The following is a 25,835-nucleotide window of genomic DNA, read 5'->3' as shown; positions in this document are numbered from 1 at the left end:
CAAAATCAGTTAAAAATACTACGTACAGGGGACCTGCTCGTGGAGGTTGACAAAGCAGCGCATGCACATAATTTACTAGGCATGACGTCATTTTTTAACCACCCATGCAAGTGTATTCCACACCGTTCTCTGAACTCCTCAAGTGGGGTCATTCGTTGTCCTGATCTTGCAGGAGTATCGAAGACGGAAATTTTGCGAGAACTTACGGTGCAACATGTCACTGCTGCTAGACGCATCAAAATAAGAAAATTAGGCAAAGAAATCCAAACGAACACTATCATTCTAACATTTGGCGTTCCATTTCTTCCTTCTGTTATCAACATTGGCTATCTTCGTACAAAAGTTTCCACTTACATTCCAAATCCTCTTCAATGCTATAATTGTTTCAATTTTGGCCACAATGAAAACAACTGTAAAGGTAATCACATCTGCCCAAAGTGCTGCCAAGATGGCTATTCTCATGAACATGACACATGCAGATATCAATTGCGTTGTGTGAATTGCGGCGAGCCGCATTCAGCCAAGTCTCGAGATGCAAGACATGGAAGATCGAAAAGGAAGTTCTCCATGTCAAATTCACACAGGGCATTGGATTTCCTGAAGCTAGACAAATTGCCAATGCTAAATTCGTATCTCCATCGCTGACATCGACATATTCTTCCATAACAAAATCTAACTCTAACAAATCAACTCAATGTATTGATACGTCTACGCAAACTGATTCTGTGCGTGTCTCAGACGTTCAAACCGAAAAACCAAATATTGCAGCAAAATCTGTTCAGAAACCAGTAGTTCAAATTGCAGCTGCTAAACCAAAGCTGCCACCAGCTGTACAAAATGTTCCAAACTACGCAAATTCGCAATCATCAAAGCAAAATGTTAATTTGAATTCTAATCAACGTGGTGTGAGTCAAACACCCAGACAAAAAATTGACTTGAAAACTGATGGGTTTGGAAAGGGATCAAATGATCCCATTCAAACCCATAACCGGTTCCCTCTTGATCTGAACATGTTGACGGGGGAGGATGATGACGATCCGCCATTGTCTGCTCCGTCCAGTTTAACTAACACAAAGGAGGTGAAGATCAAAAGGGTCCCACCTCCTGAGTCAATGCAGCACTAATATTTCGTTTAAATTTCCAGTCGTTCAATCTTTGTTTACCGTTTTAAATAAATATTAGAATGTAAATGGAAAGTAAAATTATCCAGTGGAATTGCCGTGGACTTAAAGCAAATTATAATGAAATTCTCCTTCTCTTATCGAAATATCATCCTTCACTTATGTGCCTTAGTGAAACATTTTTAAAGGAAACGGACAAAATAGCTTTCAAAAATTATTCAGTGTATAACTTCATTAATACTAACACTGACAGAGCTTCTGGTGGTACATCTATTATTATTAATAATGCATGTCCGCACAGACAAATTGTTCTAAATACAAATATTCAGTCAGTTGCAATAAACGTTACATTGCATCGACCAATTACTATCTGTTCGATTTATATACCTCCCAAGTTTAAACTAAATCTTGAAGAGCTTGATGATCTTATAAAACAATTACCACAACCATTTATGCTTATGGGAGATTTTAATGGTCGCCATGAATTTTGGGGCTGTTCTGACAGCAACACTAGAGGTCAAATTATTGAAACGTTTATTGAAAGAAATGCCCTCTGTTTATTAAATGATAAATCCAAAACGTATCTTTATCCTGCAACAGGTAACTTTTCATCGCTTGATTTGACAATTTGTCAACCGAACGTCTTTCTTGATTTTGAATGGAAAGTACTGGATAACTTGCATGGTAGTGACCATTTTCCAATTATTATTTCAAATACTTCTAATCTGCCTTCAGACCACCCTTCATATTTCAAATTTAATAAAGCTGACTGGAAGCAATTTGAAACGTTATGTAAAAATGATTTGACTTTGGAGAATTTTACAAATTTTTATGATCCTATTGATCGGTTTTCGGTTCTTCTGTCCGATATTGCTGACAAGTCCATTCCTAAAACTTCAAGAAATGGTAAACATAAAAATAAGCCTTGGTATAATGATGATTGTAAGACCGCTGTTCGAAAACATAGGGCAGCCATTAAAAAATTCAATATACGGCCGACAAAAGAAAATCTACAATCAGTTAAGATTCTGAGAGCAAAAGCTCGCAGAACTATAAAACAAGCAAAGAAAAGATCATGGCATTCATACGTTTCAAAACTTAATTCTAGGTCATCGGTTAAAAAAGTCTGGGAAATGATTCGCAAAATAAGTGGAAAAGGAAAAACTTCAAATGTTTCCCATCTAACAAAATCAGACCAGTCTATTGCATCTACCAAGGAGGACATTGCCAATACACTTGGTGAAACTTTTTCAAAAAACTCTTCATCAAACAATTATGATAAAAGGTTTCAAAACATAAAATCGACTAAAGAAAGTAAACCTTTAAATTTTGATTCAAATAATGATGAAGATTATAATAAACCTTTTTCGCCCACAGCATTGCTTGACTCTTTAGACAAATGTCATGATACTGCAGCTGGTCCAGACCAAATTCATTATCAACTTTTAAAACATTTACCACAAGAATCATTAGACCTCCTACTTGAATAATATTACATGGAAAACTGGCATGTTTCCAGATTCTTGGAGAGAAGCTAGTTATTCCAATACCAAAACCCAGGAAAGATAGCACGAACCCCGGTAATTATAGACCGATTGCCCTTACTAGTTGTTTATGTAAAACTTTAGAACGTATGATCAATTCTAGACTAGTTTGGTATCTTGAATCTCAAGGCCTAATAATTAACTTTCAAAGTGGTTTTCGCAAGCAGCGCAGCACAACTGATCATCTTGTTCGAATGGAAAATTTTATTCGTGATGCATTTGTTAAAAAAGAGCATTTAGTGTCTGTCTTTTTCGATTTGGAAAAAGCTTATGACACCACATGGAAGTATGATATTATGAATGATCTTAATGACTTAGGTTTTAAAGGTCGTCTTCCAACATTTATATCACAATTTTTATCTGATCGCAATTTTAAAGTACGTGTTGGTTCTACCCTGTCTGACTCATTTGAGCAAGAACAGGGAGTTCCACAAGGTTCTATTTTATCTGTTACACTTTTTAGCATCAAAATAAACAATATAGTGAAATGTTTATTTTCAGGGACAGATTGTTCATTATATGTTGATGATTTTTTGATATGTTATCGTTCAAAAAATATGCGTACAATTGAACGCCAATTACAGCAGTGTTTGAATAAAATTCAAACTTGGGCCATGGAAAATGGTTTTAAATTTTCCCAATCAAAAACTCAGTGTGTCCATTTTTGTCAATTACGGAAACAATATTGTGACCCTGAGCTTTTTCTAAATGGTACAAAAATACCTGTTGTTGACGAAGTAAAATTTCTTGGTGTTATTTTTGATAAAAAGCTCTCTTTTATACCACATATAAAATACTTGAAAGCCAAATGTTTGAAATCATTGAATCTTTTAAAGGTAATTTCAAATACTGATTGGGGAGCAGATCGCAAGGTTTTGTTAAGACTTTATAGAGCTTTGATTAGATCCAAGCTAGATTACGGTTGTGTAGTTTATGGTTCAGCTAGAAAATCGTATTTACAAATGTTGGATACTATCCATAACCAAGGTCTTCGTATTGCTCTTGGCGCATTTAGAACATCGCCTGCTGAAAGTTTGTATGTTGAAGCAAACGAACCCTCCCTTTACACGAGACGTGCAAAACTGTCATTGCAATATGCTCTGAGGGTAGCTGCCAATAAATCAAATCCTGCTCATAAAATCATATTTAAACCCAAGTACCAAGATTCGTATAACAGAAAACCAAAACAAATTAAACCTTTTGGATGTCGCATCAACAATACTATGAAGGAAACTGATTTTGACTTCGATAGTATAAAAGAAAATTTAGTTCTGAATACACCACCATGGACTCTTAATTCTCCAACAGTTCTTTTTGATATGAAAACTGCCTTGAAAAAGTCTGAAACAAACCCTGAAATATTCAAGTCCAAATATAACGAAATCAAATCGACTTACAAAGATCATTTTCCAATTTATACAGATGGTTCAAAAGATGATTCAAAGGTTGGATGTGCCGCCGTTAGCCACCTACATCAATCAAAATTACGTTTGCCAAATAACGCTTCAATTTTTTCAGCTGAGGCAAAAACTATTGATTTGGCCCTTAATTTTATTTCAGAATATAATGAAGAAAAGTTTATCATCTTTTCCGATTCACTTTCAGTATTACAATCAATTCACAACCGAAATACGGAAACTCCTTTCATTCAAAATATTCTTCTCAGGGTTCATAAACTATCTTTTAAGAAGTCCATCATATTCTGTTGGATTCCTAGCCATGTTGGTATTCATGGAAATGAGGATGCTGATACTGCAGCAAAGAAATCACTTTCATTACAACAAACTAAATTGAAATTACCATATACTGATTTTAGGCCAAATATCAACAAATACATTTTAACTAAATGGCAGTCTTCATGGAACAATGCTTCGTTCAATAAACTTCGTGAAATTAAACCTACTTTAGGTGAATGGCACCAAGGAAACAGATCTGTTCGCAGGGAGGAAGTTGTTCTTTCTCGTTGTCGAATAAGTCATACGCGGTTGACTCATTCGTATCTTTTGAACAATGAAAATCAACCTGAATGTGTACCATGTCAAACAACGCTTACTGTTAAACATGTTTTAATCGACTGTGTAGACTTCGATCCACAGCGCAATTCATACTATAATGTAGAATCGTTAAAAGAGTTGTTTGAGCAAATTCCTGCCGACAAAATTTTACAATTTTTGAAACAAATAGGCTTACATCATAAAATCTGAACCTTATTTGATTTTTATTCACAACTTTTACATTTTTTATGCTTGCAAATGTTTTTTTACACTATATATGTATATACATTTTTACTTTAATAGTTTTATATATGATTTACAATTAACGTAATCCATTTAACTTTTTCTCGGCGATATATGACCTTTTTGTGTCGGTTCGCCGTAAAACCCAACTCATTCATTCATTCTGGAAGGTTTAAATAACATTTAAAATCAATCTCATTGAATGCTGCTCAGGTATAATTATTTACATAAAATAAAGGGAGGTAATTTGTCACAAATTCAGTTAAAGGTTATTTACCCTGATTGTCCGAGTCCATCTGATGGCATAAATGACATTTCAAATCAGTATCTTCATTGGTTACTAAGATACACCAATTTTAATTTGAAATTTAGGGAGGTAATTTGACACAAAATCAGTACATAGTTATCTACCCTGATTGTCTCTGTCAAACTAATGAAAATAATGAAATTTCAAACGAGTTCTTTAAATACTTGCTGAGATAAATCCAGCTTTATTAAAATCAGGGGATGTAATCATACACTGGTATATGCATGTAGAAGGTACAGAGTACAAGCCTTTACACCAATATATTAGAAAAGTATTTACATCGATAAATGTTATATCAAGAGTTATTTAACATGACTACTTCTTACCATGGAAGACATAAATAACGTTTCAAACCAATCTCATTAGAAGCTGCTAAGGTATATTCATTTAGATAAAAAATAAAGGGAGGTAATTTGTCATAAATTCAGTCAATATGCATCTTCATTGATTTTTCAAGTTCATCTGATGGCATAAATGGAATTTCAGATCCTTATTTTCATTAGTTACGGATATATACCCATTTTAATTTGAAATAAAGGGAGGTAATTTGACATAAAATCAGTTCATAATTATCTATCTTGATTGTCTCAGTCCAACTAATGACAATAATGAAATTTCAAATGAGTCCTTTAAGTACATACTGATATAAATCCATTTTGATTAAAATCAGGGGAGGTAATAAGATATAAAATAACTCGGGAACCTATGATTGAATCTGACAGATTCGTCATGGAATCCAAGATGTATTGTTGTTGAAGATATTTTTATATCAAATCAAACCATAAATGAAGACTCTAAATGGCTGCAAAAGCTAAAATAGCAAATTTTGGACCTTTAAGGGGCCATAACTCACGACGGGATCTGGCCAGTTTTCAAAAGAAACCGAGATATTATGCCAATACAACTTGTATGCAAGTTTGATGAAAGTTGATTGCAAAATGTGGTCTCTATCGTGTTTACAAGCAAAGAATAGTAAATTTTGACCCTTTAAAGGGTCATAACTCTGGAATCCATGATGGGATCTGGCCAGTTTTCGAAAGAACCGAGATATTATGCCAATACAAGTTGTATGCAAGTTTGATAAAAATTGATTGCAAACTGTGGTCTCTATCGTGTTCAGAAGAAAATGTGAACGGCCGACGGACGGACGTCGATCAAAGGGCGATCACAAAAGCTCACCTTGTCACTACGTGACAGGTGAGCTAAAACAATACAAGAAGGAAATTACAACTGATATGGCTATGAAAAAGACAGTACATAAAAGAAATTACAACTGGCATGGCTATGAAAAACAGATCAATATAATTCTTTCTTCTTTTCCCGAGAGTCCAGATATCCCTTGGGTACCGGGTCCTTTTTAATCAGCGGTGTTCGATCCAGGTATCCTCCTGGGTTGGATACCGAGCCCTTCTCTAAATTGCTCGACCGGAAGGAAGTTACAACTGACATGGCTATAAAATAAGCAATGCATGAAAAAAGTTACAACTGAGATTGTTTTGAAAAAAAAGAACAATACATGAAGGCAATAACAACTGAAATGGCTATGAAACAATGACAGTGCATGAAGGAAAGTAAAACTTATATGGCTCTGATGAAAAAGAAATACCTGAAAGGAATTACAACTGACATGGCTATGGAGAAAAGCACAATAGATGAAGGAATATACAGTTGACATGATAATGGGAAAAAATTGACATAGCTATACAAAAAATACATAAGGGAAACTACAACTGATACGGCTATGAAAAGGTAAAACAATACGTGAAGGAAATTGCAACTGATATGGCTATGAAAAAGGCAGTACATAAAGGAAATTACAACTGACATGACTATTGAAAAAAGGACAATACAATTCCTTCTTCTCCTGCCGGGAGTCCAGATATCCCACCAAGTTGGGTACCGGGTCCTTCTCTGGATTTCTCAGCGGTGGTCGATCCAGATATCCATCCGGGTTAAATACAAGACCCTTTCTAGATTGCTGGACCAGTGCCTGGGGCAAGCCAGACTCTTCCACCATTTCAAACCTTCCTATCGAACTGTAGATCTGACTTCTAAAACCGGACATGGCTATGAAACAATGAAACAGAAGGGCTGAAATCTTCTTACTTCCAACAAGCAAAGGAGCATGAATAAGATTTAAAAAAAAAGATATAATTAAACAAAATTATATCTCTCTTTGCAGCTGTACTTAAATTTGAAAGTTAAATTGATGTACACTGTCTGACCATAGCTGAACAATTTAGAAAGGTTAAGACAAAAATTACCTATTTCATGTTTTAAATGCACATCTTCACTCTGATAAGATTCACTGAATAGAGCTTGCACTGCAATTCGCTATTAAAGAGACTGTGCAGCTGCTCGGGAAGGCTTTTCTTTCAATTTTTCAGCATTGTACCATTCTATATATATCAATGTCACGTGTAGTATAGAATTAATCCGCATAAATTAGAAATTCTAGAATAAAATGTAAAGAATCATGACTCTTTAATATAGCAAAACATGCTGACAACATGCACTATTCTAACCGACTTCGATACTATAAAGTTCACTGAAATTCTGCCGAAGCTGTATGGAGATAAAGCGCCTAAAATTATAAGATTGATGGTAATAGTAACAGACAGCAAGACAAAAATAATGTCTCCCCAGTCAAGAACAAAGCCTGGCACTATCAATAACTTTCCTCAATATTATTGTTCACTTCCAGCAAGGGCTACCCTTATTGTGTTTTGATATAACTCATTTTTTTTTTTTCATTCCACTGATGCAAAAAAAATTGAAGATAAAAACAGAAATGGGACTGTAACACTTGTCGAGCAGATCTTTTAATGCATGGTTTGGAACTGTTGAACTGCTCACATATTTCAGAACCTACAGTTTCAAAACCCTGCAGCCTACTTGACCTAAATGCACATGAACGTTTGTGTGAATGACCGTGAACAATTTCATAAAAAAAAAACGAACATCTTTGTAATAACCACTTTCTCTTTTTAAACAATACTGTATATTACGTGCAAAATCGTAAAGAATGTCATGAGGAGGCTTTTTTAAGATAGGAATGAAGAGATGCTGCTGAGTCGTTTCTACTTTCTGTAACAGTCATATGAAATCCGCAACAATGTCCATGATGCACAAAACCAAAGAAGTAAATTTGAAGTTCCACGAGCTGATGCCTGACTTCTTTCCAGAGCAATTTTTTACACCTATCAGAATACATAATGTCATCATCATGATTAACATGACAGTTCTGTCAGTATCAATATTAAACATTCTCACGTTTCTCCATTTCATACCAAATTCATTAAAGTAATACGCCTTACCAAACTTTTCAAGATTGTTTGTATATGCTTGTGAAACTGTTGGTTCTGTTTATTACCGTTAAACTTAACGATTCATTACCTATATACTGTAAGAACAATCTCAAATCATGTGGCAACATAGAATTATTATTCCTGAAGGTAGCATGAATGAGATCTCTTACTTCAGGTGCATAAGTACGCATTTCACTCAGAATAAAATTATACTCTGTATTTTCAACTGTTGGATTGTTGAGAAAATGCTGTAACCTACCACAAAATGGTGATCGTGACAAACTTGTTATAGATGCTGTGGTTGCTAACATTTTCAAAACAAACACATATGGCAACTTTTCACTTTTGTTATCTCCCATAGCTAAATGTTTTTTTAAAAATTAACTCTTTTTCTTTCAGTTCAGTATCACGCATGACTTCATCATCTTTAACATCTTGTATAACTCTGCGTGCTAAATATTTCCAAGTTGACCTAATAGTATGCTGAATAGCTTCCTGTTTTTTCAAAGTCCTTCGTATTTTTTTTTTAATCTGTCAATTCTTCTGTGTAAAGTTTCCTCAACAGGCGCATCTTCATCAGTTTTATTTATTTTCTCATAATTGGCATGACAAAAGCCGACACAAACTCTGGTACCATCACAACACAAACTTTAGAATGGCACTCTAATGTCAGTTTTCATATTTGCAGCCCAACTAAAGCACCACCTAATAAAAACTGTTAGACTCATAAACTTTGCATTTTTTCTTTTGTCTATTTTTCTAATTTTCAGTCTCATGATTGCAAAAAGACCCAATAGTACAACCATTGAAACGAATTACCAGCCAATGTAAAATTTAAAGAGTCGTTAAGTAAACGGTCGTAAAATTTTACTACTACGTTAGATAACGAATTGTTATTTTTTAAGTTGTTGAACGCACTGCTAAAATTTTCGTTAGCTTACAAAGCGTTAAATCTTTTAACAAATTCTGAGACATTTATCCCATAATACACCACTTTTTTACACTTCCTCTTCTAGCATTGAAAAAAAGCTTCAATACCAAACATTGTGTTACCTGTTGTGTAGCTAATTTCATATGTCGTCCATATTCCTTTATGTCTGACTGCATGCATATAATTTGTATGCAGTCCCTCTTTTATAACTAGAAATGTCACTTGCTTTTTGAGATTTTACTGACGACAGCACATTTAGTTGATTGTTGTTCTAGTTCAAAATACAAAACAACAAGTCAACACCATGAAAAGTGCCAGTAATCTTTCATGTTTTTGTCACAGGTTTTCGCTACCTTCTGTTTTGTTATCCACTTCATAACCCAATAATTTCTAGTTATTTGTAATACATCCATATTCAGATGTAATTATGCAAGTTATATCCAGGATATTATCCAAGCACTTTTGTTACTTTTCCATTTTTTATGTTTACGTCTGACAAGAACACTCAAAGGAAGTACTGACTGGATTAACTACCTTTGATTTTTGAGGCCCCACCTCGGGGTATATTTTTTGTTATTTTCTTTAAGACATTCAATTTGATTTGTGTCGTGTGGAAACTGTGATCACTGACAATTTGTAATTCTCAAATATTATTTAGGAATATAAAAACAATTATTTCAAGAATGACACAGATTTGCTTTTAAAATTAAAATGTAAAGCAGCAGTTTACTTTCCTAACTATATAAGTATCTCCCTTTTTTATCATTGTTGAAATGATAAAGGTACTGTGAAGCAAGGACTTTTATTGAAATCAGTATAAATATACAGCTCTAAAAATCAGTTTAATCAGTTTGTGCCATAATCACGAAAAAGATGTAAACTAAATGAAACATGCACTGTACATTGTATACAGGAATTTGGCTCTATTTTTTTATTTCTAATTTTGCACTTATTAGTTCCTGTTTGAATATTAATTATCATCATTAATAATCACTCACTTTATAAAAGATATACTAGCAATTTAAACCAGAATTACTTCTCTAAATTAATGTCTATGAACAGAATATATTAAAAGTAAAAAAATGTCATTAGCTACAATTGATTAAATATACATTGGATTTACATGTGACATTGTCCCATTTTCGGACAGAGTTTTATGCCAAATAAAAATAAGAATGCTATAGTATATTCATATCAAAGTTATCCTGCATGGACAAAATCTGACATGAGACTTGACCCACAAAGTGTGACCAGGGGTTTCAGCATGACACATTGAGGCTAAACATTTATGCAAAAAAAATTGTTCCATACTAAACAAAATAGCTATTTTGGAAATTTGTTAAAATTGCAAATGTAAAGTCTACATAGAAAAGATTTCGAATAAATTTTGCCTCAATATGTAAGTGATCAGTAGGATTATGTGAAACATTTAAATCACAGACATATTTAAATACTATGAAACCAACTTATAAGATTGAAATCTTATCACAACACTAAAAAATATAATTTTTACACTTTTTTAAAAAAGATTCTGTTTCAGATAAGCTACATCAAGTACCATTTTGTAGACAGAAATGACTCAAAATGTGTTATTCTGTATTTATTCCATTAATAAGAATTTGAACTTTTGCTGTTATATGCCACAACAAAATATTACCGCCATTTACATAATCCAAAACTATAGATGGTATCTAAGTATCTCGTTTAATTCATTTTTCCATCAAAATATATTTTTAACATTATATAAAACTTCAGCTACATTAAAAATTCAATTAAAATGCCTCAATGTCAGTCTGTAACATGAAAATAGGAACTTCAAATCCTAAATGCAGTAAAACTGCATGTTTTCAGTGACTGTCAGTTTTAGAATTTGATGTATTTAAATTTCTCAAATAAAGTTACTTAAGGTTAAATTTTACAATATCTGTCTATTTACATGAGAGCATTAATGTTCAACTCATTCTTACCCAGATAGTCATTTATAACTGACTTCACAAAGATATCAAGTGGATAATTAAAGGGAGGTAATTTTTCCAAAATACTGCAAAACACGCGGAATACAGGCTTGTGTGATTGTTGTATTGTTAAATGGTGGTTTAAAGATTCATTTATTTATACTACAACTCAAATTGTTCTCTTGTATATATACTGTAGAACCTGAATATAAATTAAAAAAAAGTGTCTATAGTACTTGTTACTGACCTTTTAAATAAACAATTGCTAGAAGAATAAAAACTGAAACAGAGAATCAGCCAAAATAATTTTTGTAGATAACAGAATATATCTAAAGCCCATTTCATTGCCTGTGATTACTATCAAAGCCTGTGATTACTATCACAAGGGTAATATTCCATGTTATGATTTTACACAGAATAATACCGCATGGAAGGACATAAAATTATGAAATGTGAAAACATTTAATATCAAAATGTAATATAGCTTCTTCTACTAAATGCAGCTGATTTCATATATATATGACCATGATTTTTTATCATAATTATTAATATGCATTTAACAAATTATGAACACAATTTCAAACTTTTTTGGACAAAGTACCGTATAGCGGGTCGAGGCTGTCACGCAGAAATAAATTTCGCACAATTAAACTATCAGCAGAATTTTTTACGCAGAAATAAACTTTGATATTTTGCTTAATATAATGACCCGTTATCTTTATCTCACGAGTTTTTCGTCTGCGGTCAAGTTATTCACACCGTATCGATTGTGGTTGATTGCTTTTGTCATTGTATCATTCTATTGTCCACGAATGAATGGTTACCGTTTGGGCGTGTAATCTTTACGAGTGTATATCACAACACACTCGAGGTTTATGAAAAGTTAAACAAACTAATTAATGTGTGTTATTACATGACTGTATTCTATTGTTTCTCAGATTGGCTGAAAACGGTTCGAAAAGTAATTGGTACATATTATATCAACTTATCTTGGGTTATAAATAGTACTATAATAAAAATAGATCAAAGTAGGTGCTTGGAAAACCAATATCAACCTGATTTGGTCTAAAAATAGACGACAATATTTCCAATTTCAATCGTCCAATTAAATGAGAATACAATTATAATAACAAGACTGCCTATACGTCTCTTCATGTAATAAAACAATTATTGACCTTTTCATAGGTTGATATCGGGATTTATCAACCCTCAGAAAGTAATATTCACCGAGCCGAACTTTTTTGGGTTGATAATATTAGGTTATTTAACATTGTTCTGTACAATACCGAGATTTATTTTATGCTAACTAATGAAATACTGTATTCTATCAGTTAAATATTTTCATATCTCATCACTCACACTGTGAAAATATGAAATCTATATTTTCATACTGTGAGAGATATAGCTCCGCCCCCTCATTACATTGTGCATGAATTTTTATTTGGTTAAAACAGGATGAAAATTGTAGTTGCACTTTGTTCTTTATAGTATGTTTCTCGATTCAAATTATTTTACTTAAAGAGAATTTCATAACGTTATGCAGCAAAAAATAAAATAAAATGGAACTTTATGTTGTATGCGTCTTTATAACGTCACAGCACGTATGACGTCATGTCTGTTCACGCGCGTCTGCTTCACGCGCTGAAATAAAAAAATAGTTGCAAAATGCACATCTCAACGTAATTGAGCATAAAATAAAAAGAAAATTTGTTTGTTTTGAGTGAATATGGAATATATTTCACCTCGAAGTGAGAACATTTTCACATTTTCAAATTTTCTCACTTCACAGTGAGATATATTCCATATTCACTCAAAACAAACAAATAACCTAGCCTAGCGGCTCGTCCAATATGGTTTTCTCAGCTGGGTATGAGTCCAAATATATCTCGTATTGTACAGTACAATGTTAAATAACATTTTTATTCTATATCTATTTTATCTTAGTTTAAATTAAAATGTTTCACTGAATATTGCATTCCTGCCTTTTCTGTATTTTCCCAGCTTGGTATGAGTGCAAATGTATATTATACAGAACAATGGTAGGCCTTAAATAACTTTTATATTCTATATTTACTTCACTTCATACGTAATTCATTGAATGTTGTTTTTTCTGCGTATCAGTATTAAATAAATATATGGTGCAACCTCCCTACAACAGTCATGTCCACAAACATTGTCAGCAAGTTTGGTGAAGATCCGATGAAAACTGAATTAGAGAACGGACATGTTTTGGATGCCGACCGCCCATCCGCTGCCATTCATAATCTTCTCCATTTTGTTTCTGAACCGTTAAATAAAAACTTCTGAGGTAGCAATTCAGACAGTCAGGGCTGATATCTTCCAATTTGTTAGTTTTGTCCGGAATGGCTTCTTTTAGCCACTTTCCAAATATTCCAACATCTGATGATGTTGCTTTTTTTATTGTATTTTTAGGTGTTTGATTATTAAAGAACGTGTTAATATCTAAATCAGATAGCATTGTCATCACTTGAATCGTTTTTGTGTGTTGTAAAGAAAAAACAATTAAATCCTGATTTCAAGACACATAATCAAACTCTGTACATAGAGCCCCTACTTCATCCGATTTACATTCGGAACATTTTCACGCGTTTCGGACTTTATTGTCTGTTTAACATGGGACTGTTGAACCATCCAAATACAGAAAATACACGATTTTTGTACGCGCGTGCGTCCAAATACAGAAAATACAGGAATTTTGTATGCACGTGCGTCCAAATACCGTAATATATTGTACGGTCACGTGTTGCAAATGAACGTTCGCGATTGGATAGATAAAATAGATATAGAATAAATCCCGACATCAACCTATGAAAAAGTCAATAATTGTATATTGTAACTGTTGTAAATGAATGGACTGTGAACGGACTATATACTAGGGTCTGCATCTGTATAATTATATATTTTGTAAATAAATCGTACTTTTTTCTACTTTAAATGTTACATTTTATGAAAATGTATTTCAAAATGAATTACCGGTACTAGACCTACAGTATTTATTTTTAACTCTGATTTTTTATCATGCACGGTAATGAAAAGAAATCAGATTTAAACATAAATCAGCTGCGCCAACTTCACTGTCCTAGATTTCAACCTATATAATGCCACCAAGACATAACTGACGAGAACGATATCATGCATTTTAGCCGTTAATTATGACGTAGTATTTCTCATGCACATAATTTACTTCAGGTTTATGCAAACCGCAAAAATTAATTCCTGCTTTTCTCGAAGGTCGCAGAAAAGAACGCAGAAATAAACTAGGCCCATTTTAGAACAGAACCGCAGAATTTTTTTGCCCGCAGAATTAATCCTCTATACGGTAATAAGGATTTAGAATATTTGTACTATATCATTTATCTGTTAATTCTCAAAGGTACAAAATGAAACGATAAAAAAAATAAAAGTGTAGAAACTTAGTTAAAAGATTCTTAGTCCAACTGTATGATTTTTTTTATTTTCTGCTCTCCAGTGAACATCAGACTCACAGTGAAACTGGAAATATGTGCATTTCTAAAAAAATCATCACGCTCTCAAATCCTGTCACACTATTTGGAGACTATATAGTCTAGACTAAACCAATGTCTGTTCAGTAGGTAAATTATAATAAGTAGACTGACATGCTTTTTCTAAATGTTGTTGAACAAAACAGAGTTCTAAGTATCTGTTTCAATGTTATAATCCTTCTGACCAATACAAATGATTTGCATACATTACATGCAATTGATATAAACAGAAATATTTCTGGAAAACTTCAAACTCCTAGTTTCAAATCCAAGAAGGTACTAGATACTTTTCCATTGGTAACCTGTTTCATGTCTAGGAAGCAGCTGTGATTAAACAACGTTAAAGCTTTCTCTATGTCTATAGTTTATGTAAGATAAAAAAATACAATTTTAAACTATTATCCAGTAACTATTTAATTTCTAGTTGAAGAAATACCGGCCCTGTATTCTCAAAAAAAAAATCTAAAAAAAAATCTTTCAACTGTTCTGATCTTTGTGAGTGTAAGATTTCATAGTTTCTCTCTGCACAAAGTGTGTAAAGTACTTAAGTTCTGTATATCAAACTTATAGTGTTAGAATGTGGCTAGTATACCACTAACCCCCTTGATAACACTGTAGGTACAGATACTCTACATTTCTTTTGAAAGTGACTGCAATTAAACCGGCCACCTATTAAGCAGCCACTTGTCTTAAGCAGCCAATCTGCTAACATCCAAAATTAACTTTATGTTCTTATTTCAACTTGTCTGAAGCAGTCACTTGCTTTAAACAACCATTTAATACTTTCATGTAGGCATCAAAATAAAGAATAAAAAATAAACAGTTACAGGAGATATATTGCTAAATGGTTATGTTATCTGAATTTGGCTCCTTGTTGTGCCATACCGAAGATGTGGGAAAAGTACTGGTACTCCCTTGCTTAAATCAAAGAGCTATAAAACATAAATACACAAAATGTACTTCTTTGATTAAAATGGAAAATTAATTAACTTATTTTAAGTGGTTGTATCAGATGATAAAATAAGCCAAAGACCATCCTGTTTGGCCACACAAGAACAATGAAACTTGTGCTGTTATTGATCATAATTATGCTACTACCAATAATTATCATAGATGTTAATTTAATATTTTTTTCCATGTATGTATCATAGATGTTAATCATATCTCACAGAAAATTGTAATATGTCTGTCCTGTCCAGTTTTGTTCATATATTATATCTATTTTGGCAATTCAAGGAGTTTTAATATAGATTTAAATAAAAACTTAAGATAAATGTTTAAAGTATTTACTATACAAAGCTTAATAATAGCACTATATTTTTAATAGACCTAAATGTTGATATTTAACTGGTAGGCCATTGCACAGGATTGAGTTTTTGAGATATCCTAGAGTACACAGTAACGACCTATGAATGCTAACAGCCATTCAAACATAAAAGTTATTGAAATATTGTTTTCTTATATTTCATGTATATCTCATCATTCTGATGTTAAATAGTATAGCGATTTTTGGTGATCTTAGATAAACTCCTATGGTCATTCCCATAGCAGTCAAGTTTGCTTGTGTAATAATCAACATGGGCTTGTTTTAGCATCTTATTCACGTGATCGATCTGCGTGCAGGGGGTGGGAGGAGCTCTATGGCCTGGTGGGTAAAGTCGCTGACTTCGAATCATTTGCCCCTCACCAATGTGGGTTCGAGCTTCACTCAGGGCGTTGAATACTTCATGTGAGAAGCCATCCATCATCCTTACCGAATGTCTGTATTTCTACCCAGGAGCCCGCCCGTGATGAATAATGCATGGAGGGACAACGGGACTGGAATGTCGTCATATGACCTAAAACTGTGCCGGTGCGACATAACAGCCAACAAAAAATGAATCGTGTGCGTGAGTTTGGCGTCATAATTTCTAGGATGTCCCAGGGGCACGCCTCCTCCAAAAGAATTGATAAATGAATCTCGAGTAGTGCAATCTGAGGTACATGTCATATGATTTATACTTCATTTTTGCCTCAGTATTTTTTTTGAAGTCTGAAAATTTTAAGCCAATATCCAAGGATAACGCAAGATATATATCTGACCCTCCATTACTGGAGAAAGTCCTTTTGTTCCTCAGTGTAATTTTAACGCACCAATTCAAAGAACTTTGATAAGATCTTGCAAAGGGTCAAACTTTCTTCGGCCGTCGTATTACTACTTGATAACCACGTATGCTTCATACTGATACGTTTTAACTCCTGTCTATTTTCTTTTTAGTGGTGTTTCACTATTAAAAAGGTCAAATCTGTTAGATATTGGGAAATTGTTTTGTGGTCGTTCAGGTAATGAATCTCTTCTGTTACTGTAATAAACCACTCTATAACTTGCTTGTGGGTTTCTTCTTAGTCTATTTTAATTTTTCCTGGGTGACCTTTAATCAGTTGAACTACCTGTCTTCTATTTTCTTTTGGTGTGAATCTTTCATTATTTATGTACAATTTGTTCCTTATTAACTTCACTTTTTACCACTACTTTTTGCTTTCTTGAGTGCTTCATATAATGGCTTTCTTCTCTCTTGTATTTCTTTGGGAAACCGTTTTCTGACAGTGTATTGTGTTTCCTTTATTTTTTCTGAAGCCATGTTCTGTATATATTCTTTATCTTTTAATGAGAGTTTTTTTATCACTATTGGTCTTGGCTGAATTTGATGTCTTGTTTTTCTTCCTAGTCTGTATGCTTTGTCTATTTTTATGTTCTGTTTATATCTAATTTTTCTTTCAAAAATTGATTTATAACTCCTTCTGTATATTTTCTTTTGCATCTGCACCAACATCTGTTTCCTCTATCCCAAACATGATCAGGTTGTTTTCCATAAGTTTACATTGCATTTCAAGTATTGTCTCTGTTTGTATCTCCTGATTTTATCGAAGCTTTTCTTTTTCTTCCTGTAGATCAATAATTTGCTTTTGGTGGTCAGGTAGAACATCATTTGATTCTTTATTTGTAATCATCTGGTTGTCAAACATTTCACTATTTGATTGGCAACTTAGTTCTAAATCATTCATCTTGGTGTGAATTTCTATCAAGTCTGTGTCTACATTTCTCATTTGCATTTTATTGTTTAGAAGATATTGTTTTATGTTGTTGTTGAGCCCATTCATATATGTCATTTTGTTTTTAATTTGTTAAGCCTATCATTTTGATGTTTCAATGTCTGGTCAAGATTTTACCACTCTTCACTTTGTTTCACCAACTTTGTTTCAATGCTGTCTAATTTTGTGTCCAATTTGTTATTAATATCTTGGAGTATGATCAATAGCCATTGAGGAATATCACTGAAACACCCTTCTGAGTGTACTTGAGGCTGAACATGGGGCTGAATATGGGGTTGTATATGGGGTTGGGCAAGTGTTTGTAAGGGTGGAGGCAACATATATAAATATCCATTTCTGTTGGGATTCTTACTGTTAATGTTTGTTACGTGTTGCTCATTTGATGTGTTCAAACCCATATGTGGATTTGGGAAACCAGCTCCATTTTGTTGCTGGGTGGCTTCATATACTGGATACAGAGTTTCTCTTGCTTGTGACAACTGGTGTGCAACCTTTGTCGAATCAGTTGTCTGGTTAAGGTTTTCATTTACAGAACAATTGTTTGTTAAATGCGTTAATTTTATTGTATTGTTCCTCATTATACCAGGTAGAGTCACGGGTGGGTGGGGTACTGGTCTTTGTTTCCGTTTGTTTACTTGTCTTTATCTCTATGTTTCCTTTGTTTTTTTTCTGTCTTGTTATTTCAATAAAATACCTCTATATCACTAATGTTTTATTGTTCTTGGGTTCTTGGGTTCCATATAGCACTTGTAGCTCGAAAGCGATTGCTTTTTAGCTTACCTGTCACGAAGTGACAAGATGAGCTATTGTGACCGCTTCATGTCCGTCGTCCGTCAACAATTTCTAAAAAATATCTTCTTCTTGAAAACCACTAGGCAGAATTACACCAAACTTCACAAGAATGATCCGTGGGTGGCCTCCTTTCAAAATCGTTCAAAGAATTGAATTCCTTGCAGAACTCTGGTTGCCATGGCAAATCTTCTTCTCCAAAACCACAGGGCCTAGGACTTTGATATCTAATGTGTAGCATCATCTAGTGGTCCTCTACCATAATTGTTCAAATTATTCCCCTAGGGTCAAATATGGCCCCGCCTCGGGGGTCACATGGTTTATATAGACTTATATAGGGAAAAATTTGAAAATCTTCTTGTACAAAACCACATAGCCTAGGGCTTTGATATTTGGTATGTAGCATCATGTAGTGGTCCTCTACCAAGATTGTTCAAATTATCTCCCTAGGGTTAAATATGGCCCCGCCCCGGGAGTCCCAAGTTTTACATAGACTTATATAGGAAAAAAAGTTTAAAAATCTTCTTGTCTGAAACCACAACACTTAGACCATTGATATTTGGTTTGTAGCATTGTCTTATGGTCCTCAACCAAAATTGTTCAAATTGTACCCCTTGAGTGAATAGAGGCCCTGCCCTGGGGGTCCCAAGTTTTATATAGACTTATATAGGAAAAAGATTTAAAAATCTTCTTGTCTGAAACCATACGACCTAGGCTTTTGATATTTGGTACGATGCATTATCTAGTAGTCCGCTACTAACATTGTTCAAATTATGCCCCTAGGGTTAAAAGAGGCACCGCCCTGGGGTCACTTAGTTGTTATGTGAGTTATATAGGAAAAATACTTAAAAAATCATCTGATCCTATTTCCAAGACTGTTTAATTATAATTACCTGAAGACCCCAAGTAATATGATGTCACTTGACTGTGACCTTGACCTACTGACCTACTTTCTTGTTTTTTAAGATACAGCCTTGAAATTTGGATGATGTACACAGTTTTGCACACAAATCGTAAAACTGAATTTCATTGACCATGAATGTGACCTACTGACTTTCTTAATATTTTCTCATCAGTTTGACATTTGAAACATGTAGGTCATATTACTCAGGTGAGCGATCCGGGGTCATCATGACCCTCTTGTTTACAAATTGTCAGCAACATTCAAAACATGCCCTCCATGATCACGTGATTTTTTTTTTTCTCAGTTATTTTTTAAATTGTTAATAATCTGATAATCTGCATGGTAAACGTTTATTTATGTTATATTAAGCATACCTTAAATGCATATGCTTATTTTACTAAAAATACACATTTTAGATATTTAAAAAATAGTCCCTTAGTCACAAACGGTTAGAATTCAAGGAAAGAATATGAAATTAATTTTTTTTTTGTGACAGTTTGATAGTAATTTAACTTATTTATGAGTATTTGAAGCCAATATATAAAATTATTAGCTATCGAAGTCAAGAAATGCCATTGAAATTTGGGCAAAATCCTAGCATAATGTCCGATGTCCTTTCAAACCCGCGTGTGTGTATGTGTTAGGGTTTAACTTCTTTTTGAACAATTTTTCAGTCATAATAACGACGGTGTCTACTTATAGCAGTGAGCACTATGCCCAACTTTATATGCTGCCTCACTGGAATATCACGCCGTAGACACGTGGCATGATACCCCACCCAGTCACATTATACTGACACCGGGCTGACCAGTCCTAGCACTATCCCCTTAATGCTGAGCGCCAACCGAGGAAGCTGCTAGTACCATTTTGTACGTGTTTGGTATGACGCGGCCAGGGATCGAACCCACGACCTCCTTTCAAACCCGTGTGGTTTAATATTGACTACATAAATACGGTGTGGTGTTAGTTGGGTAACAGATATAGTCGTGTAACTAACGCCTTAATTTATGTAATTAATGTATAATTACTAATATATCTTAAAGACACAGTTTTCTATGTACATAGGCAAAAATTTTCCTACAGACAGAATTTCTTTAAACTTTGTGTACAGACTGAGAATCAAGTTTAAAACAGAAATTTGCATTAAAAACCATCGGTACCGATGCTTATTCTTAAATCATCTGCTCATGAAAATGGATTTTTTTTCAGTATTATCCGACTTTCAAGGGCAGAGAATTCATGACCAAGGTTGTGTCCCGCAGATTAACGGTTGACAAATGAATTTGAACAGAGTTGGTAACTCCTCATTTTAACTTAAGAAATAATAAATATGTCCCTATATTTTATCAGTTAATAACATATGGGCAGGAGTTCACCCCGTTGAATTTTTGAGTGCGTTTTCTTTATCATTTTCCAGTCGCGGTTGATGTATATTGACCACGATCAAACGATGTACTATACAATATCAACTAACGACAAATAGGAGAATAAATATTGCTAAAATTGACCAAGTCGAAAAACAACTCTCATTCAAAGTCATCTGGTGATATATACGGGTTTGACGAAAATGCCCATGTATCAATATTTTTGATTGTTTTAGTGAACATATGTGCATTATTCACTCTTCTGCATATTTCACACATAGCTTTTTAAAAGACTGATTCATAACTTCCATGCGATGTAAACTGTTGTTACCTTCTTAAAATATCTAAATATGTTTTATCTTTAATAGACATTAAATACAATCCCAACCCTTTAGCATTTTTAAAGTCATCTGTTGATACAAATGTTCCCTCTGGGAGTTTTTGTTTTATCTGTCCCTTTTTCCCTCCTCGTGTTACTAAGACAACATCGTAATCAAAATTTTCATAAATATTTTCTGTGAAATAATTATTACAAAACGAGTTTTCGAACGCTAAGAAAAATTTGTAATGGTTTAATAGTTCAAAACAATCGTCATTGTACTAAACTGTTTCCGCAATTCCATTTAGTACCACATGCACCAAGAACGTCAACGTCCATAAACTTTTTTAATTCGTTTACATATCTAAGCCTGTCGGCGGGAGTTTTGCAGTGAGACATTACTATAAGTGCTGTTCTGTTTTTACTCCGCATTAATACCTCATTAATCTTATTTGTCTTACTTGATTTATTTTTTATTTCCCCGTATGGTAAATGTATATCAGAAACACTTTCATCATATGTCATTGTCCAATTAATTGAGTAAATTGGAAGCCAACTGTATTTTTGTTTTCTATATCTGTAGGGAGGTTCATGTTCATAAAATATCCAAATTTGGCCATTTGGTCGACTAAAACGCAATTTATACGGAAAATGAAAGCCTGTAAAAATAATTGCATCACTATATCCTGCATCGGAATTGTTAAAAGACATTTTGCAATTGCTGTAGTCGCATCTTTCAAATCCCATGTTCACGACTTTAGGTTTTCCTTTCAAAATTGCTGGTAAGTTATACCATGTGATTCTGAAGTATTTCAAGCCTTGTTCTTTCTGAGTTATACTCTTCTCATTTTTATAAATACTTCTTGACTTCTCCTACAATTACGTAACAAGGATTATAAAGAGGTACGTACATACATTTGGCAACACAACATTAAAAAACGAAACATATATAAATATATAAATATTATATACTAAAAACGTGATATCAACGGATATATATTAAAAAGCAGTCCGTTTACCTTTCTGTGTAAACCTTCTCCAAATCGTTGCATCATCAAGTAATTTCCGATTGCAAGCCCCAAATTTAACACACAAAACCAAAAAATGTTTGAATATGTTTTTGTCATGATAAAAATTATAAGACCAGTCAGTCAAATGTGGTTTGTATTGTTATAATATGAAATGTGATAAATATACCCACTATTTGCACGGTTTTTGGTTTTTCTGTTTCCTTTCCGCATCTAAACATTGCAATTGTTTCTGTGCGCTTAAGTATCTAGTGTTCCATTTGTTTGTACGATTAAGCCGATGCCATTTAAGAACTTTTGCTGATTGAAAGGCACCTGCAAACGTGACAATGACTAACTTGTGCTTGAAGCAATATTTTTGCTTGCACCTGCCTGCAATGACTCAATTGTTCTTGAAAAAGTATTGCCACTTGTGGCTCACTTAACGGTATCTCCTTTACATTATTGACATTGTTTTGACTGTATTTATGTTCATTCTTATATCATCGTTTTTTGTTTTTCTAATTTTTTTAACAAGTTCAGTTATCTTTATAATGTACGGGACATTTTTCTTACGTATTTCACAAATCACTCTAACTTTTCCATTTAGTTATAATACTGGTTTCTAGTAACCAAGGCATTGAAAATATCAGCGGCGTTTTGATTACGGTGACACAAGCTTTGCTTTCTAATCTATTTGCTGAAACGTATAGGGAAAACAATCTTTTACAAACTTCTTCAAATAAATGTTCAATATGCAAGCAATATTTCCTTGAATATAGACGTTGAACATGTTTGCTTGCGCTCACAATATCTGGGAAACATTACAGAAAATTCTAACACGATCCGCAGAAATAGCTATATATAGCGAAATCGCCTATGCATGAATCTACGATAACATATAGCTGTTCCATTTCAACCTACGACTGTAACATAATTCTGAGATTCTACTCTGCTTCCGTAATATGCCGACAAAATAGTCGATTTTTTCAGTGTTAAGTACTAGTTATAAATAGTACATCTATTTTCCGAAACAAACAATTTCTATGTGATAAATCTATTGTTTTATATTTTACCGTAGCGTTCTTTTCATCTATAAAATAAACGTTCAAAAGCGCTGTACAAACTACACATCACAGAATGATATGGACATACAATACAACACAAAAAATATACTAGTATCAACAATAAAAGGTATTTAGCCTGAATCAGGGTTTACTCTACATTTTAATTGTATTAGATATTTCAAAGAACAATAAACAATAGGAAATAATTTCCATTGCAAAACTTGTTTTTCAGTGCAAAGTGAGTTTCAATAGACCTTGAAGAAAAAATGTGTGTTTCAATGATCGTTTGAAAGCATCCAAGCTTTTAGCGTCTCTTATGGTAGCCGGAAGAGCATTCCATAACTTCGGTGCAGCTGATGAAAAACTACGATCACCGTACCTCACAGTTTTGCTTTTTGGAACAACTAGCTGTTTTGAGTTGTTCTTGGATCTCAAATTTCTTGCTGGCTGATAGAGTTCCAGCAAGTCTTTAACATAGACCGTAGATTGGTCATGCAATGCTTTGTATGTGTGAACTAGAATCTTAATGTCCACTCTATGAGTAACTGGTATCCAATGCAGTTCTTTTAATACCGGCGTAATGTGATCATAACGCGATATTCTCGTTATAATTCGAGCTGCAGTGTTCTGAAGACTTTGAAGTCTATTCAGCAAGACCTTCGGGACACCATACAAGAGCGCATTGCAATAATCAAGGCGTGAAGTGACGAGTGAATTACTAGAGATTTTGTAGCATCTGTATTTAGATATTTCCTGATGTGGCCTATTTGACGTAACTGTCCGTACCCTGATCTACAAACTGAGTTAATATGTTTTTCCATGCTCATTTTGGAGTCTAGAAAAGCACCAAGATTCCTTACATATTTAGATGGTTTAATGTTCTCTTCTCCAATTTCCACAGTAACCGATTCAATATGTTTTTCGTTTCTTTGAGAGGTAAATACAATGACTTCAGTTTTATCGGCATTGATTTTCAACATGTTGCTGTTCATCGAAGATACGATTTCTACGAGACAGTTTTCAACACAGCGTAAAGCATCCTTTTGAGAGACCGGATTTGTTGGTTTGAAAGATAAATAAAGCTGCCCATCGTCGGCGTAAAAATGATGATTTAGTCCATGTTTCTTGCATATTGTACCAACTGGTTTAGTGTACATTGTGAATTATTTTGGTCCGAGAACGGACCCCTGTGGGACACTGTATGTCATTTGCACTGGTTTTGACAATTCACTATCTATGGTCACTGTTTGGTAGCGGTTGCTCAGATATGAAGTTATCCATTCAAGTGCTTTCCCTGCGATACCAAAGTGGTCGTGGAGGCGGTGCAATAGTGTATTGTGGTCGATGGTATCGAAAGCAGCCGAAAGGCCAAGCATCACTAACATTGTTACATCATTTTGGTCAAGGGAGTTGAGAATGTCATTTTGAACTTTCAGTAATGCAGTCTCAGTGGAGTGAAATTTTCTGTATGCAGACTGGTGTTCTTCGTGGAGACTGTTCAAAGACAAGAGGCTTTCCAAACGAGCATCGACTACCTTTTCAAGTATTGTAGACACGTACGGTAAATTAGATACAGGTCTGTAGTTCTTCAGAACATTTGCATCTAGATCTGACTTTTTGAAGCGTGGTCTGATAAACGAACTTTTGAAGGATTTCGGTACATATGCTTTCTCCAAAGAATAATTGATTATTTTAGTGAGAGGTGGTAGCAGTTCTTCTAAGCATTCTTTCAAAAGCCATGTTGGAAGTGGATCTAGCTCAAACGATTTACTTGCAGATTTTGAAATAACTTTTTTCACTTCACCCTGTGAGACTGGAGTAAATTCAACAAGTTTATCTATTTGCGTGTTCGAAATTTCCTCGGTGGTAACACCGGTTTGTGAGTCTGTTTCTGACCTAATTTTATTTCTAATTCCATCAATTTTATCGACGAAGAAATCGCTGAAAGTTTGCGCTAGTTCTTTGGAAGAAGATGTTGGCAGCATGGCCTCCTCGTCTCTACCAAGAAGAATCTTTGTCACTTTGAATAAAGTTTTCTGATCTCGTCCGCAGGACTCTATTTTTTCAGAATAGAAATTTACACGTGTTTGTTTCAGCAATTTATTCACAGAAGCACAGTGATTTCTGTATATCCCACGATCCACTGTCAGATTTGTTTTTCTCCATTTGCGTTCAAGTTTTCGTTTCAAATGTTTGGCTTCATGTAGTTCTTCATTATACCATGGACAAGTCGGTCTAAGCACTATTGTTTTAGTAATCCAAGGGGCGTGCTGGTCAACGAGTGATATCAAACTGTTGTTTAATGATTCCACGTGCTCGTCAACATCAGAAATTAACGTGTTCGTGTCAAGAATCTCCAAAGATT

The 25,835-nt window shown here is 33.9% G+C and overlaps 1 protein-coding gene across 1 annotated transcript; it reads right to left on the bottom strand.

The window, feature by feature from the left end:
* Positions 1–21,572: 21,572 nt before the first annotated feature.
* On the bottom strand, positions 21,573–23,426 carry LOC123562511 (alpha-(1,3)-fucosyltransferase 11-like). Its single transcript, XM_053542410.1, has 2 exons — positions 22,416–23,426; positions 21,573–22,269 (listed from the first exon to the last, which is right to left on the bottom strand). Exons 1-2 carry the CDS (start codon positions 22,521–22,523, stop codon positions 21,670–21,672), a joined length of 708 nt encoding a protein of 235 aa, XP_053398385.1. The 5' UTR covers positions 22,524–23,426; the 3' UTR covers positions 21,573–21,669.
* Positions 23,427–25,835: the final 2,409 nt, after the last annotated feature.

The sequence above is a fragment of the Mercenaria mercenaria genome, chromosome 4 (assembly GCF_021730395.1).
Source record: "Mercenaria mercenaria strain notata chromosome 4, MADL_Memer_1, whole genome shotgun sequence".
Classification (NCBI taxonomy): domain Eukaryota; kingdom Metazoa; phylum Mollusca; class Bivalvia; order Venerida; family Veneridae; genus Mercenaria; species Mercenaria mercenaria.
The sequence above is the reverse complement of the archived record's forward strand: the minus strand, read 5'-3'. Positions and strand labels throughout refer to the sequence as shown.

What these genes read in the sequence shown, in the direction of transcription:
- LOC123562511 (XM_053542410.1), bottom strand. Translation starts at nt 22,523, where the DNA reads ATGACAAAAACATATTCAAACATTTTTTGGTTTTGTGTGTTAAATTTG. An exon ending in GAGAAGGTTTACACAGAAAG is followed by an intron (nt 22,270 to 22,415) that starts GTAAACGGACTG and finishes ACGTAATTGTAG; the next exon opens with GAGAAGTCAAGAAGTATTTA.